Source organism: Nothobranchius furzeri, chromosome 1, assembly GCF_043380555.1.
Source record: "Nothobranchius furzeri strain GRZ-AD chromosome 1, NfurGRZ-RIMD1, whole genome shotgun sequence".
Classification (NCBI taxonomy): Eukaryota; Metazoa; Chordata; class Actinopteri; order Cyprinodontiformes; family Nothobranchiidae; genus Nothobranchius; species Nothobranchius furzeri.
Window position 1 is genome coordinate 99105281 of NC_091741.1, and position 14825 is coordinate 99120105.

Here is a 14825-nt window from a genome sequence, read left to right on the forward strand (position 1 = left end):
AAAATCCTACAAACCAGTTTAACGTGAGAGTCCTGGTCGAAGACACTAAGGTTCCTTACTTTGTTCTCGGAGACTAATTTAATGCTGTTCAGGTCAGATGATTGGCTAAACAATTTCCGTTTCTGAAGTTCCGGTCCAAAAATGAGAACTTCAGTCTTGATTTAAAGGCAGAAAGTTTAGAGTCATCCAATTTTTTATGTAACAGGAAGAAACTTGCAAAGGATCCTGGAGCCATCCGCAATGAACCACTGGGGATTGAGAAGACACAGCACACGCATGCACACACACACACACACACACACACACACACACACACACACACACACACACACACACACACACACACACACACACACACACACACACACACACACACACACACACACACACACACACACACACACACACACACACACACACACACACACACACACACACAGGTGACTTTATGACCATGTGTTTTACATGTTTAAAACACTTTATTATGTACACATTTTGAGAAAAGGTTGCAGGAAACACATTTTCATAGATTAACAATATTAATATAAAAACAGGCATTAAACAATAAATATGACTCACACACACACGAGTCATGTTTTTATCTGAATTTTGTTACGATAAAAACAGAATTCAATACCAAAAGACAATCTTGAACAATAGAGGAAACATCAGCTTGAGGAAAACTCCAGAGGAAAATCATGACAATGTGTTTATTTCCAGTCTACACTAAGCAGATCATTTCAGAACATTAATATAAAAATAATATTATTCTTATTTCTATGCTGAAGGATTGTTGGGTTATTGTTCAGTGTAATTGATCACTGCAGCTGTGAGAGAAGAGCTCCACAATCATCCAGCCTGTCCAGCTCCTCCACCACCTCCACCAGCCGCTCCACCTTCTCTGATGGCAGCACCACCTCTGCGTTGCTTCTGAACTTCTTCCTCAGGCTCTCAATTGTCAGCGGGTTGCGCCAGTGGCCGTAGAAGGTGTCACAGTGGCCCTTCAGGATGTCTCCTCCATCTAGAGTCACCTGGACTTCTCCGTACATGCGGTTGAAATTGGCGGGGTTGTCCTCAGGATGCTCAATGCGAACACGGCTCAGCAGGAAGTGCAGCTCTGGGCGGCTCATGGCGGGCGGGCTGAAGGACTGCACGGTCACCTCACCGTCCAGCAGAGCGCTGCAGGCGTTAAACTGGAAGGAGTGGCGTGCCTCGTGCTCTGACTCGGGAAAAGGCCTGTTGATGTATTTAGACTGGGGGACTCTGAGCAGGATGTCCTGGACCTGATGTGGGGACACCTGTCCTAGACCATGTCCCACAAGGAGCTCATGGACCGCAGCTGCAGCATCAGCTACCCAGTGCATCCCCAGATGGGCAGGAAAACGCTTAAAAGCCATGTCCTGCTCCTCTAACAGGAACACATGTCCACCATCATCAGGTGACTCTAAAGGCTGAGGAACATAATCTTCATAAAAGGCGCTGAAGCCCGCCACTCCTGCAACAGCATCCAAGACCAGAGGACTGGCCTCTAGGCCTCTGGAGGCCAGCAGAGCAGCTTCAAGCCCCAAACGAGAGGCGTTGCCGATGTGAAGGGGCTTGGACTGAGTGGCAGCATTAGCCATCGGAGCTCCAGCTAGAGAAGCTGCTATAGCCAAGGCATGACTGCACTGAGACGGATCCAGAGACAGGAGACGAGAACAGGCTGCTGCACTTCCCATAGGACCCACCACAGTGGGAGGATGGAACCTGTTCACACACACACACACACACACACACACGCACGCACGCACGCACGCACGCACGCACGCACGCACGCACGCACACACACACACACACACACACACACAGTTCAGTTAGGACATTTATTCTGTTGTAACTGAAACAATCACTGATCTGCATCACCACTTAAGAACGTTTCTATTGGTTGAATCTTTAGAACAAGATGAATTGATTTAACTTGTTTCAGGTCACCTGAGTTTCTAAAACACCCACCAGATGAAGGGTTTGGTTTGTGCTAATTCTGTTAACGTTACACCAAGAGCCCCTGCTGTTCCTACAGTAAGCATCATTACACTGACATCACTAAAACGGCCTCTTACACCTCAGTGCTGAGATCAGCACAGTCAAACAAGGACGTCTTTAAACGAACGTGTTCATGAAGATCGTGCTAAAACCAGACTTTCTGGTTCAAGCTTGACTTGTGCTGTGAGGCACTGACCTCTTGGGAATGCTGCGTGCTTCATTAGAGAACCTCATCAGACGGCCCTGGATCTCAATGCCGACATTGAAGGCCAGTAAGAAGTCCAGACCGCTTGGTTTGCTGTTAGCCGGCATCATGTCACTGAGAGCAAACAAAGCTGGGAGAACAGCTCCTGAGGGATGAGTGGCTGGATGCCACGTGTCGTCAAAGTCCATGGAATGAGTCTGGAAGCAACCAGAGTTTGTGTCTCATCATACTGAAGCTGAAAGGAGTCAGAATAATAACTTTTTCTGTGAGGGTCATAACTAGATCAGAACCCAGCTATGAACACCTTGCCTGTGCCGTGTCTGAATGATCCACTTCTTTATGTTTTTTTTTCTGAAGTGAACACTGACATGTTTTCTGTTCCTGGTGTGTTTTCAAAAGAAAAATGACTTTCATTCCTAAATCAGGCCATCGAGGGGGGAGAAAGTAGCTTCTTTGGAAATGTTTGATGGGAAACTTTAAGGCCAGCTCAGCTGATTTTATTTCTATATCCTAACCCTGTGGTCTTTGGGATCCACGCTGCACCAACAGCTGAGAAAAGCTGTTTATACAAAATGTTTCCACTGATGTTTATGTGGTTATTTATATATGGTTGTTTTCCACTTATGTTTCTCACCGCTACTCCATTAACGAAAGCTGCCAGTGTTGGGGAGAGTCTGATCCCTCTGCGTCCGTACACAGAGCTGATGTGATCCGGAGCATACATGTGCTAAGAACAAACACAGAAACAACCCTACATTCACTCATCTGTTCTGGACATATTTGGGTTGGACCTGACTCAGACTTTCACTTTGCCTCACCTGGCAGAACTGAAGAGCCAGCTCAAACACATCTGTCCTGCTCCCTATCAGTCCGACCCCGATGCTGTCCAGCACCATCCTTTTGCTGCGATGGAGCACAACCGGAGACAAATGCTGAGGCTTTATTTCACTGATGAACTTCCCAAAACTGGCTGTGACCGTATCTTCTGGGGCTGGGTGCTTCTGGACTGCAGGAATGAAAAGATAAAAGTTGATTAATAAAGGTTATTAATTAAGGTTATTATTATTATTATTTTTAATCAAAGTCAGCATATCTGTTTACCCTCCACTGCAGTGTTATGCAGTCTTCTGGCAGCCCGCACTGGTCTGATGGTTTTCTTTGGGACAAAGCAAAAATCAGAACAAAGCATTTCAGTTATTTTTCACATCTCAGGATGACTACAGGCTGATGAGTTCCTGCATTAACTTGTTCACGTCTTTAATCTAATGTTTGTGTTTGAAAGAGCCAGTGTAGAGGTGTAACAGGTGTTTCCCAGCATGAGTGTTCTCCTCAACAATTAGCAGGAGTTATTTTATAGTTCCCTGCCTTGGCCGCACTACAAACCTCTACTTTTAGATATTTTTATGACTTCTTTATTTGAAAAGGACTTAAAACCATCACTTTTAGAGTCTGAAAACTGACTAAAAGCATAAATATGTCTGTAATCTTACCTGTAGCGTGGAGAACATGACTTCAACTTTCTGTCACAATGATCTTGTTTCTTGTTTCTCTTGGATGCAGCAGCTGAGCAGTGAAGGGTGCTGATGCTTTTGTGGCTGAAAATCCACCTGCCTTATATAGTCCAGGACTTACAATGACCGGAAACACCAAAGGAGCAGGAAGGACAGGTTCCTTTTGCAATCCTGTATCACATCAGAATGAGGCTTTTCCACCCGGGTCATTATCTGTGGTGTAACGTTCACCATCATCAATAGCCTTGAGGGGGAGGAAGGAGAAAGAAGGAGGAAAAGCCACTTTTGTGTAAAGTGAAAGGCAGTGATGTCACCTGTAAGTATGCTGCTGTGTGACAGAGTGGGGAATTCTCAGTAACTCCTCCTTTACACAAACAGATCATATTTAAGGCAAACCTTCGTCCCTCCTTCAGCACAACTCAGCTTTCCATCAGTCTGAACAACTTCAACAGGTAAAACTTTGTTCTTTCTTTTATTGCTGACAGGAGTAAATATTTTGTTTCTGCATGTCACCCATCAAAAATCCTTAAACCTGTAGCTAGATTATTATATACTCTGCTTTGTAGATTGAATCAGACCTAAATCTGCATAAAGGACGCTCCCTGACAAGAGCTTATTTATAAATATTAAAACTATTATTGCAATATCCTGTAGTTTTTCAACAATATGAAAATAACAGTAATGTTAGGGGTATTATTCTATTGATAAAATTGTTTTCATTTAGAATAAATTCTTCCTCTTCAGAGAGCCTGTTAGAGGAGCGTCGTAATAAATGACTTTTACATTAGTTACATGACAAGAGTGGCTCAGCCTACTTATGACAGGCAAGGACCGTTTTATGTTATATTATATTATATTATATTATATTATATTATATTATATTATATTATATTATACAGTCATATTAAAATTCATATATAAATGTTGTTGTTGAGGATTACCGTTTTAGACTTTTATCATATGTTACCTGTACTGACTGGATTGTCTACAGAAACACCATGGCAGCCTCAGACGGTTTTCCTGCAAGTTTCTATGGAGAACCAGGAGTGTTAGGAATGTTATCCAATGGGATCAGCGCATTCCTTGTACTTCTACAGAACTTCAGCACAGCTCACACCGGCATTAAACCAGTTGGAGTGGAGAACATACTTGCAGGTAAAACTCTTGACATAAAAACAAATATCTTTTCATATATAAACCTGTGAAGGTGGCTTACAGCAGTTTCTAACACTTCTTCCAGGTGTTCATCTCATCCTGATTGGTGGTTTGTGCCAGCTGGTGGCTGGACTGCTCTCCTTTAGAAAGTACGATCACCTGAGTGGCACTGCCTTCATCGGCTACGCTGCCCTTTGGGGTAGCTATGGGGCGACCAGAATCTACTATGGTGCTTTATTTAACAATCAGACTATACCATCAGTGTCAGAGCACATGTTCAATGGTTCAACCACCAACATGATGGTCAACACTTCTCTTCAAAACTCAACACAGTGCCACTTATGTGTGTCCATAGAAGAGTCAGCCATTGCTGGTCTGATCCCTTATATCCTTCTGTCCTTTATCCTGGCATTTTGCTCTGCCACGGTCAACTACATCATGCCTTTTGTTTTTGGAGCCATCACGGCCACTTTGATCTTTGAAGCAGCAGCTCTGGTGACAGGCCCTTGGGCTCTGGTGGTCTCTGGGGTTCTGGAGCTGCTCATTTTGATCTTTGCCATCTATGGTTCAGCTGCGCTACTCATCAAAGGGCTGACTCAACGTCTAGTTCTTAAAGGCTTTGGGACCCCCCTCTTTAATGTTCTCCTGCTAGGAACCACCAACTCAACAGATGCTCAGAAACCTGGTCAAGAGAAGAAGAAGAACACAAAATATGCAGAGCCCATGGCCTTGGGTTTCTTCTGTGACTCTATTGCTCCCTTCATCGTTGCCTTCTACAGCTTTGGGTACATGAAATCGTTTGGTTTAGGAGTTGCATGGGTATCAATCATCTCAGTCGCCCAGCTGTTCTCCAGCTACTACGCTCATTTGCGCCAGGATAGCTACCACACTACAAAATTTGGGATTCATGCCATGTATTGGCTGATAAAGGCTTGGGATGAGTTTGTGGCATCTGCCCTGATTGTGGAGCACAGTCAAGTTGTTGCTGGTGGGAGACTGGTTCTTTGTGGTGGCCGGCTTGGTGCTCTGTGTGGGAAGCCTGAACATGGACACTCTGGAGCTGATCCACAACTTGCTCTTTGTTCTGCTCACAGTCTCAACAATCCCCCAGATCCCCCTGCAGGGTTACTACATCTTCTTTGGTGTAGCCTGCTCTCTCTTCACTGCAGTCTCAGTCTACGGTACCTTCTCACGCCTCATAAACACCATCGCAGAGAAGTCTCTAATCCCTGTGGGACCACAGCCGGTCTCCTCCGAGCAGCTGAAGAGAGCTCTGATGTGTAGAAGATCTCAACAGGGAGAACAAAAAGAGCTGCCCAACAGTGACCAGGCCTCAGATGCTCTGTTTTATCTCACCAACGGGGTTGCAGCACTTTCAGCTCTTCAATCAGAAGTGTCAAGTGGGAACCCTTCATTCCTTCATCTGACTGTCCCCTGGGTCCTCATCTCTGGAGGCATCATTCAGACCTATGTCAGCAGGCTACAAGTCACCGGAGAGGGCCGGTTTGGATCAGTCATCTCATCCATCTACGTGGTTGTATGGGCAACTTGGACGTGGTTTCGGTTTGCAGGTATGTCAGCATAAAGTATGAGCAAAATAAATTTTTTCTGACTGATTTGAACAAAATTCTCATCAGGAGTTATTGTTCTACAGGTTTTCAGCTTCAGCTCCCCGTCCTGGCAGCCTATGGATTCACAGCTGGAGGCGTTGCTTTACTGGTCATTAATGCCTTCCTCATGCTGATTGGTAAGGTCTAGTATCTGCTTTCAGCGCTGGAAATCACAGTTTTTATTCATTCATAATTTTGTACTTTTGTTTCTTCTATTAGCTGCTTATAGGAACGTGGTTCTGTTGTTTCTAACAACAATCATGGAGGTTGTTCTTGTCTGCTTCCTTCTCTCCACCCTGCATAGACTTCCATACCAACTTGAAAGTGAGTTAAAACCGCCTGTTATAAACTTTATGTATTTACGATACTGACTCTCATCAGAACAAATAAAGTCTAACATCCAGAAACGATGTATTGCAGTTGCCATGCTTGCATTGGTATCCATCATTTGCTTTTATGGCACCTTGGCTTCACTGATGAACTGCATCTTCTCACAAAGAGTGATCCCAATGGGTCCTCCCATAATAAAGGTAATGACTGAAGTTTAGATTGGCCTACCTTTAAGAATCAGCGTGAATAATTAATAAAAATGTGTGTGTGTGTTTTGTTTTAGGAAAAAGTGAAACAGGAAGCTTGTGACGAGCCGTCCTGTCCGGTGGCTAGCTCGCGTCTCACCAGCGGTCTGTTGAAGATAGCTCGACTTCTCGAGGACGGGGGTGTGTGTGGTATTCCCACAGATACTGTGTACGCTCTGGCTGCTTCCTGCAAGAATCCTCAGGCGATAGAAAAAATCTACAACATTAAAGTAAGAAGATAGAGGAGGCTTGTTTAACAGCAATATACATTTTCATGAAGTCACCATCTTGTTGAATTGGACCTTTTGCAGGACAGACCTGCAGAGAAGCCTATATGCATTTGCATCTCCAGTGTGGAACAGCTGGTTGCAGCCAGGCCTCCTTTCAGCCCTCTGCTGTGGGAGTTCATGAGGAATGTGTATCCTGGAGGCATCAGCTGCATTGTCAGCAAAGGAGACTGGCTTTACAGACTAGGTCAGCAGTGTAGAGTGTTTGAATGTTGAGTGGCAGAATTCTGTATCAGTATTCAGTTTTTACGTGAACTTTAACCTCATTTCTGTAGGAGTTGGACCTGCTTATGACCGTGTTGGTACCAGAGACAGCATCATGATCCGTGTCCCAGACCACACCGTGACCTGCCACCTATGTGACATCACTGGACCCCTGGCCATAACATCAGCCAATCCCAGTGGAGAATCAGACAGCACCCACCACAGCATGGTCATTAAGTAAGAGTCTCCTCAAAGAAGTTTCATGCAAACAAACAAACAACACATCTCTAAAACTTTTAGCACCATACACTAATTACTGTTTCAAACTGCTTCTTTTGCTGCAGTCGACTGGGACACAAGATCCAAGGAGTACTTTGTGACTCTCTCTCTCTCTCTCTCTCTCTCTCTATATATATATATATATATATATATATATATATATGTATATATAATTTTCTTTTCTTTCTTTGAATATATATATTCACTTCTTTTCCGGCAGTCACAGAGAACAGACGCTTCTCTTTTTGCTCCCTTATCTTTTTTCCCAAGGCTCTTTGTCCTGTCTACCCACAGAGCGCTTCTCTGCACTTCTTCTTAAAAACCCTATTTTTTAGGAATGAATTTGATAAATTGGTCACTCAACGCAATTGATAAGATTTTTTCAACAATGAGAACGGAGCAGGGGGCTCTCACTTGCCCGCAAAGGACACACCCAGCAGGAAATGTGATTGATTCCTGGAAATAGTGGAAGATCGTATGCCTCTCCCAGCCATCCATTGAAAACGTCGTAGACATGTGGATGTTTGGCCTGATGATCACTGGATTACTTCTGATTGGAGTGGAAGGATGTCTGGTTTTCTGGAAATTTGGGAAGACGGGAGCGATTGGAGGGCGACCCGCACCCACGGAGAGCACCGTCCTTGTGGAGACCTCACAGACTGGGATGCTACTTGAGGTGAATCGCAAGCTGGACAATGTTCTAGCTGCGATACCGAAGTTAGTGCGCAAAATGGATGTCATCTCGGAGAGGGTCACTGGACGGTGTGGAGATGTTTAAAACCTAAATTGGCTTCACTGGAGGACTTGAATGATCAGTTACAGACTGAAGGCAGAGGGGAAAATTATCTCAGCCTGACCCAAACAAAGTCTTGTTATCCGAATCTGACGCCATGGCAGCCTTGAGATGCCAACAACAAACCCCCCACGAAGGAATGCAGACAGATGCTGTGAAAACCCGACCTACCCCCCCACCACCACCACCACCACCACCACCACCATCTACCACCATCTACTCGACTAGAGTTCGCCTGATTACCAAAGCTCGCTTCTCAGGTGACTCAGTTGGAATAGGCTGTTTAATCTCTCTTGTTTCTTAGAAGACTTCTCTCTCTCTTCGATGCCATGACTATTATTGTCCCTAACAGACATCCATCCATCCATTCATCCACTTTAACATTCACATTTACAATATTATGTACAAACAATTAAATATGTTTGTAGTATACATTATCAGCCGATACAGGAAATTACTCACTTGTAACTGATGCCTGTACTTTCCTCAGGTACCATAGTCTAGATAAGGAACAGCTGTTTGAAAAGAGACATAATGGTCCGTGAAAATTCCTTGTGGGGAAAATGTGGAATTTCTAGTTTCAGGTTGTTTGTTCTTCTGGCCTCGTGTTGCTGGGTCGTCTCAACCATATCTCAGACATCTCTTGTATTGTTGAATGAGTTGAATCGGCTTTCTGAGGGGGTGGTTGACTTGACAAAGATTTCTATGACAGCATTGTCCCTTGTTCTTCTGAGTCACTTCACAGCAGATGTGAAAAACACAGTCATCCGTAGGACTTTCCAACCACTGGGAGGAATTGGTGAAACGAGACTCCATATTGAAAGATGATAAACATTTTTTAATAAGACACTGATTGGGTTAGACTTCATTTAAAAAACTTGCCTATGCAGCAAAACTGTTATGTAAGAATGTATTAGTAATCTGAATAGGCAATGTGTGAACTGATAGTGTTTTTCTATTAATTAGCCATTTCTAGATGTATTAAAAAATTATAAATAAAAGTCCCTGGAAGCTTCTTATAATTTTAAAGTCGAAGGTAACATTTCCACATGTTGCAGAGTTTTGAACAAATACTGAACATTACCGGTTGCTGGAGTCTGTTTGTTTAAAGAAAACATTCGCTGTTACATGGAAAAGACAAAAGGGTTATTTTAACTTTGCTTTTCATGTCAGTTCTCTTGTTTGCTCTTCCTTCTTCCATCTCAGGAACATTGCTAAGCTGAGTCCCATTCTGTCCTGCTCTGAACTTGAGACTGTTATCCACACCTTCATCTCCTCACGCTTAGACTACGGCAACTCTCTTTTCACGTGTCTGAGCAGAACCTCCCTGAACCGTCTACAGGTGGTTCAGAATGCCTGTGCTCGGCTTCTGACCAAGTCCTCCAAGCACACCCACATCACCCCGCTTCTCCTCCAGCATCACCAGCTACCAGTCAACTTCAGGGTTCATTTCAAGATCCTGGTTCTGGTCTATTGGGCCTTACATGGACACGCACCATCTTACATTGGTGATCTTCTCAGTCCCTACACCCCCAGCAGGTCCCTGAGGTCCAGTGATCAAAGCCTACTGGTTGTGCAGTGCAACAAGCTAAAGACCAAAGGTGACCGATCATTTGCTGCTGTGATCCCCAGACTCTGGAACTCTCTCCCCTTGAGCTTGAGATCAGTGGACTCAGTGGTCTCCTTGAAAAAGCAACTGAAAACTCACCTGTTCAGACTGGCTTTGGTGTGATCTTCATCACCCTCTCCTTGTTCTGCTCTTTCTACCTATTCCACCTTCATCAGTATCCACTGATTTCCCTCTTTCTTTTTTACTCTCTCCCTCTCTGTCTTTACACTTTTTAATCAAAATTGTCTATTTTTTGCTCATTTTAAATATATCTTTAATCATTTTCTAAATTCTTTTTATATTTTACATTTTTTAGTTTTTTGAAGCGCCTCGTGATTTTTATCTTGAGAGGCGCTATAGAAAGGATATTTTCTTCTTCTTTACTCATTCAGTAGAAAGACTGCAGGACAGTTTCACCTAACACACTTTTAACTACTTAATATTTAATCTGTTATTGCAACACGTAACTTAACAAGGAAAAGCGTTTCCAGGCTGAGGGATATTTGTTAGCAACTTCCTGTTGGAGACTGGGGTAAAACAAATCTTGTAAATGGAAATGCTCCTGTAATTATAGATCCTCTCAAAGTTTCAGTCAAAGACCAAACAGAATGAGAAAAGTGTTTCACACGTGTGTTAGCTAATGGTTTCCAAGAGGAGGAAAGTCTTTGTCAGTTCCGTAGATCTACTGAAAGGGAACCAGTTTTATTTTTCTGCAGCTGGTTTCCAAATGACACTGGTACTTGTGGGAAAGTGTTTACTGAAAACCGTAGAATTTCTGAAGTAGCAGTAAAAGAGCTGTGATTGAGAACAGGGCCAGCCAGAAATCTCAGGGAGTCATTAAAACTTTATCATATTTGTGTTAGTGGTGACACATCATACATCACTGCACAGTAAAAAATGACCATGAAATTTACATAAAAATGGTGTAAACACACAACAGAAAAGTACTGTAATCTGAAAAACACATTTTCTGTTGTAATCACAGTAAATGTTTGAAAAATCAAAAACAATATGTTTATGTAATATTTACATTAGCAAAATTCTGATTTGCCAAACTTGACCAAAACTCATAACATTGTGATTTATTAAAACAAGAATCACTTCCCAATTAATTCAGTTTCTAGCTGACTCTCGGACCGGCCAATTCAGGAACAAGCATCTTCCAGACATCGCTTTTGACATACAGTCAAAGCCTCTTTGCACACTGTAGGCTGACACAGCCAGACGGCTCTTTTAAGAGCCAAACATCCGCTACACACAGACACAGGAGGAGGAGAGTGAGCATGCGCTGACGGCCGATCACCGGATACACGGCAGCATTTGAACCTGATGGCAGCTCGTTAACAAACATCCACAAACAAATAAGACACATTTTTGCCTAATTTATTTACTGACAACGCAAAAAATAATCTGGTAAGTATAACTCACTTAATCTGGAGGTAAGTGAAGAGAATTCAGAAAGTTTACTAAATTATATTGACAAAGTTTTTTGAGTTATTCGTCATGGGTCCGAAGAAATCAGCAGCTGAGGCTGAAACACCTGCTGGGACCAAGAGGAGCCGTCCTCAGGACTCGCCTGAGGCCTCATCTCCCCAGAAGGACGTATTAGAATTATTAGATTCTATAGATAAACGGCTTCTGGGATTTGAGGGGCGACTTCATCTGCTCGAGGTTCTTCACCAGGAGTTTCAGAACCTCCGAACATCTCTGGAGTTCAGTCAGGAACAGGTTGAGCGGCTCGCTGCTGAGAACGCGTCTCTGCGGGAGTCCGTTTCTTCCCTGGAAGAGGGAATGACGCGGATCACCCAGGACAACAAAACTCTGAAGGAGACGGTTTTGGACCTTCAGGCCCGTAGCATGAGGGATAATCTGGTGTTCGCAGGTCTGCCGGAGCAGACGGGAGGGGCGGAGAACTGCGAGCATACAATCAAGAACTTTCTCCAGACCGAAATGAAGTTACCCGAAGAAAAGGTACAAAAGATCACATTTCACCGGGTACATCGCCTTGGAGCTAGACGAGTGGACAGCAGAAGACCTCGTCCCATCGTGGCTAAAGTTGAACATTTTAAGCAGAAGGATCTTGTTAAAAGTCACGGAAGAGAGCTCAAAGGGAAAGATTTCAGTGTGAATGATCAGGTCCCGAAGGAAATTCTGGATCGGCGCAGAGTCCTCTTTCCGCTGCGTAAAAAGTTTATCCAGGATGGGAAGAGGGCTGTCATCTCGGTGGATAAGCATTATGTGGACAATAAGCTTTACAAGGAGCGAGGAGTGACAGACTGGCTGTATTAGCCCAACATCAGGTCAGACATTTATTATTCTTATCAGGATTCACTGGGTTTGATCACGTCAGGATTAAACAACTGCTAAATCCGTTTTCTAGATGATAAGATCACCTGTTCATCACCACCTTACACCCCTATCACCTTTTCTTTTTAGTTCTTTCTTCTTTTTTAACCTGTATCTGTACTTTCCCTTCCTCTTTACCTGCTTCTGTACCTTTACACCTGTATGGCACAACCACACGACTTTCCAACACTGCGTCAGACTCGACACACACACACACACACACACACACACACACACACACACACACACACACACACGCGCGCACACACACACACACACACACACACACACACACACACGCACACACACACACGCACACACACACACACACACACACACACACACACACACACACACACACACACACATAGATATATTAAATTCACAGCACAATATCATAATTTATGTGTCAAATAATACAACCACAAACACTGTTGGATCTTTATTATTATTATTATTATTATTATTATTATTATTATTATTATTAACTTTTCTGTTATTTATTAACATACTATTTATACATTTATATACTTATTCCATCTTATTCACATGAAGGCGTCATATTTTAGCTACTCACACACACATCTATGGGTGCACTAAGGTTTGTCTCATGGAACGTACATGGGGCCGGCTCTAGAGAGAAGAGATTAAATTTTTTAATCAGTTAAAGACAGTGCAAGCAGACGTAATATTGTTACAAGAGACTCATAGATCTGCCACATCCGCAGATGAACTTAAGACACCTGAGTTTCCCAGCATGTTCTCTGCCTGCTATAACTCTAGGCAAAGAGGTGTAGCTATTTTAATACACAAAAACATCAATTTCACAGTATTGGACACAGTTTCTGATCCAGAGGGTAGATTTATAATGTTAAAAATATCCATACAGAACCAACGCTTATGTATCGTCAGCATATATCCTCCTTGAACCGTCACCTTATCGTGGTGGAGGAGTTTGAGTGCCCTAATGATCCTAGGAGCTATGTTGTCTGGGGCACTTAGTGCCCCTGGTAGGGTCTCCCATGACAAATTGGTCTTAGGTGAAGGGTGAGACAAAGAACGGTTCGAAGGATCTTTCATGGCGGTTAAAATGAAGAGTCGGAGTACCCGGCCCGGAGGGTTACCGGGGTCCCACCCTGGAGCCAGGCCTGGGGTTGGGGCCCGTGAGCGAGCGCCTGGTGGCCGGGCTTTCGCCCATGGGGCCCGGCCGGGCCCAGCCCGAACCGGATACATGGGCTCGTCCAACTGTGGACCCACCACCCGCAGGAGGAACATGAAGGGTCCGGTGCAATGCGAATCGGGTGGCAGACCAAGGCGGGAGCCTTGGCGGTCCAATCCCCGGACAAGAAAACTAGTTTTTGGGACATGGAACGTCACCTCGCTGGCGGGGAAGGAGCCGGAGCTTGTGGCAGAGGTTGAGCGGTACCGGCTAGATATAGTCGGACTCACCTCGACACATTGCATTGGCTCTGGAACCCGAGACCTGGAGAGGGGTTGGACACTCTACTTTGCTGGAGTTGCTCCGGGTGAGAGGCGGAGGGCTGGGGTTGGCTTTTTGTTAGCTCCGAGACTCTCTGCCTGTGTGTTGGGGTTTACCCCGGGGGACAAGAGGGTAGCTTCCTTGCGCCTTCGGGTCGGGGAACGGGTCCTGACTGTTGTTTGTGCTTATGGGCCAAATATCAGTTCAGAGTACCCACCCTTTTTGGAGTCCCTGGGACGAGTGCTAGATAGTGCTCCATCAGGGGACTCCATTGTCCTGCTGGGGGACTTCAATGCTCACGTGGGCAATGACAGCTTGACCTGGAGGGGTGTGATTGGGAGGAACGGCCCACCTAATCTGAACTCGAGCGGTGTTTTGTTATTGGACTTCTGTGCAAGCCGCAGTTTGGCCATAACGAACACCATGTTCGAACATAAGGATGCCCACCGGTACACTTGGTACCAGGGCAGCCTAGGTCACAGGTCGATGATAGATTTTGTAGTCGTATCATCTGACCTGCGGCCGTATGTTTTGGACACCCGAGTGAAGAGAGGGGCGGAGCTGTCAACTGATCACCACCTGGTGGTGAGTTGGATCAGATGGCAAGGGAACATGCCGCGTAGACCTGGCAGACCCAAACGCATAGTGAGGGTCTGCTGGGAACACCTGGCAGAAGAACCTGTCAAGACGGTCTTCAACTCCCACCTCCGGCAGAGCTTTGACCACGTCCCGAGAGCAGTGGGGGACAT

At 44.6% G+C, this 14825-nt stretch overlaps 2 protein-coding genes across 2 annotated transcripts; one reads left to right on the forward strand and one right to left on the reverse strand.

The window, feature by feature from the left end:
* Positions 1 to 441: 441 nt before the first annotated feature.
* LOC129156249 (cis-aconitate decarboxylase-like) lies at positions 442 to 3735 on the reverse strand. The gene is made up of 6 exons (XM_070555909.1): positions 3718 to 3735; positions 3329 to 3383; positions 3046 to 3233; positions 2862 to 2954; positions 2219 to 2424; positions 442 to 1746 (listed from the first exon to the last, which is right to left on the reverse strand). Exons 1-6 carry the CDS (start codon positions 3733 to 3735, stop codon positions 819 to 821), a joined length of 1488 nt encoding a protein of 495 aa, XP_070412010.1. The 3' UTR covers positions 442 to 818.
* On the forward strand, positions 3734 to 7814 carry LOC129156279 (uncharacterized). Its single transcript, XM_070555910.1, has 8 exons — positions 3734 to 3804; positions 3982 to 4027; positions 4117 to 4190; positions 4688 to 4893; positions 4979 to 5813; positions 5863 to 6464; positions 6548 to 6640; positions 6723 to 7814. The coding sequence occupies exons 1-8, from the start codon at positions 3734 to 3736 to the stop codon at positions 6872 to 6874; spliced, it is 2079 nt and encodes a 692-aa protein (XP_070412011.1). The 3' UTR covers positions 6875 to 7814.
* Positions 7815 to 14825: the final 7011 nt, after the last annotated feature.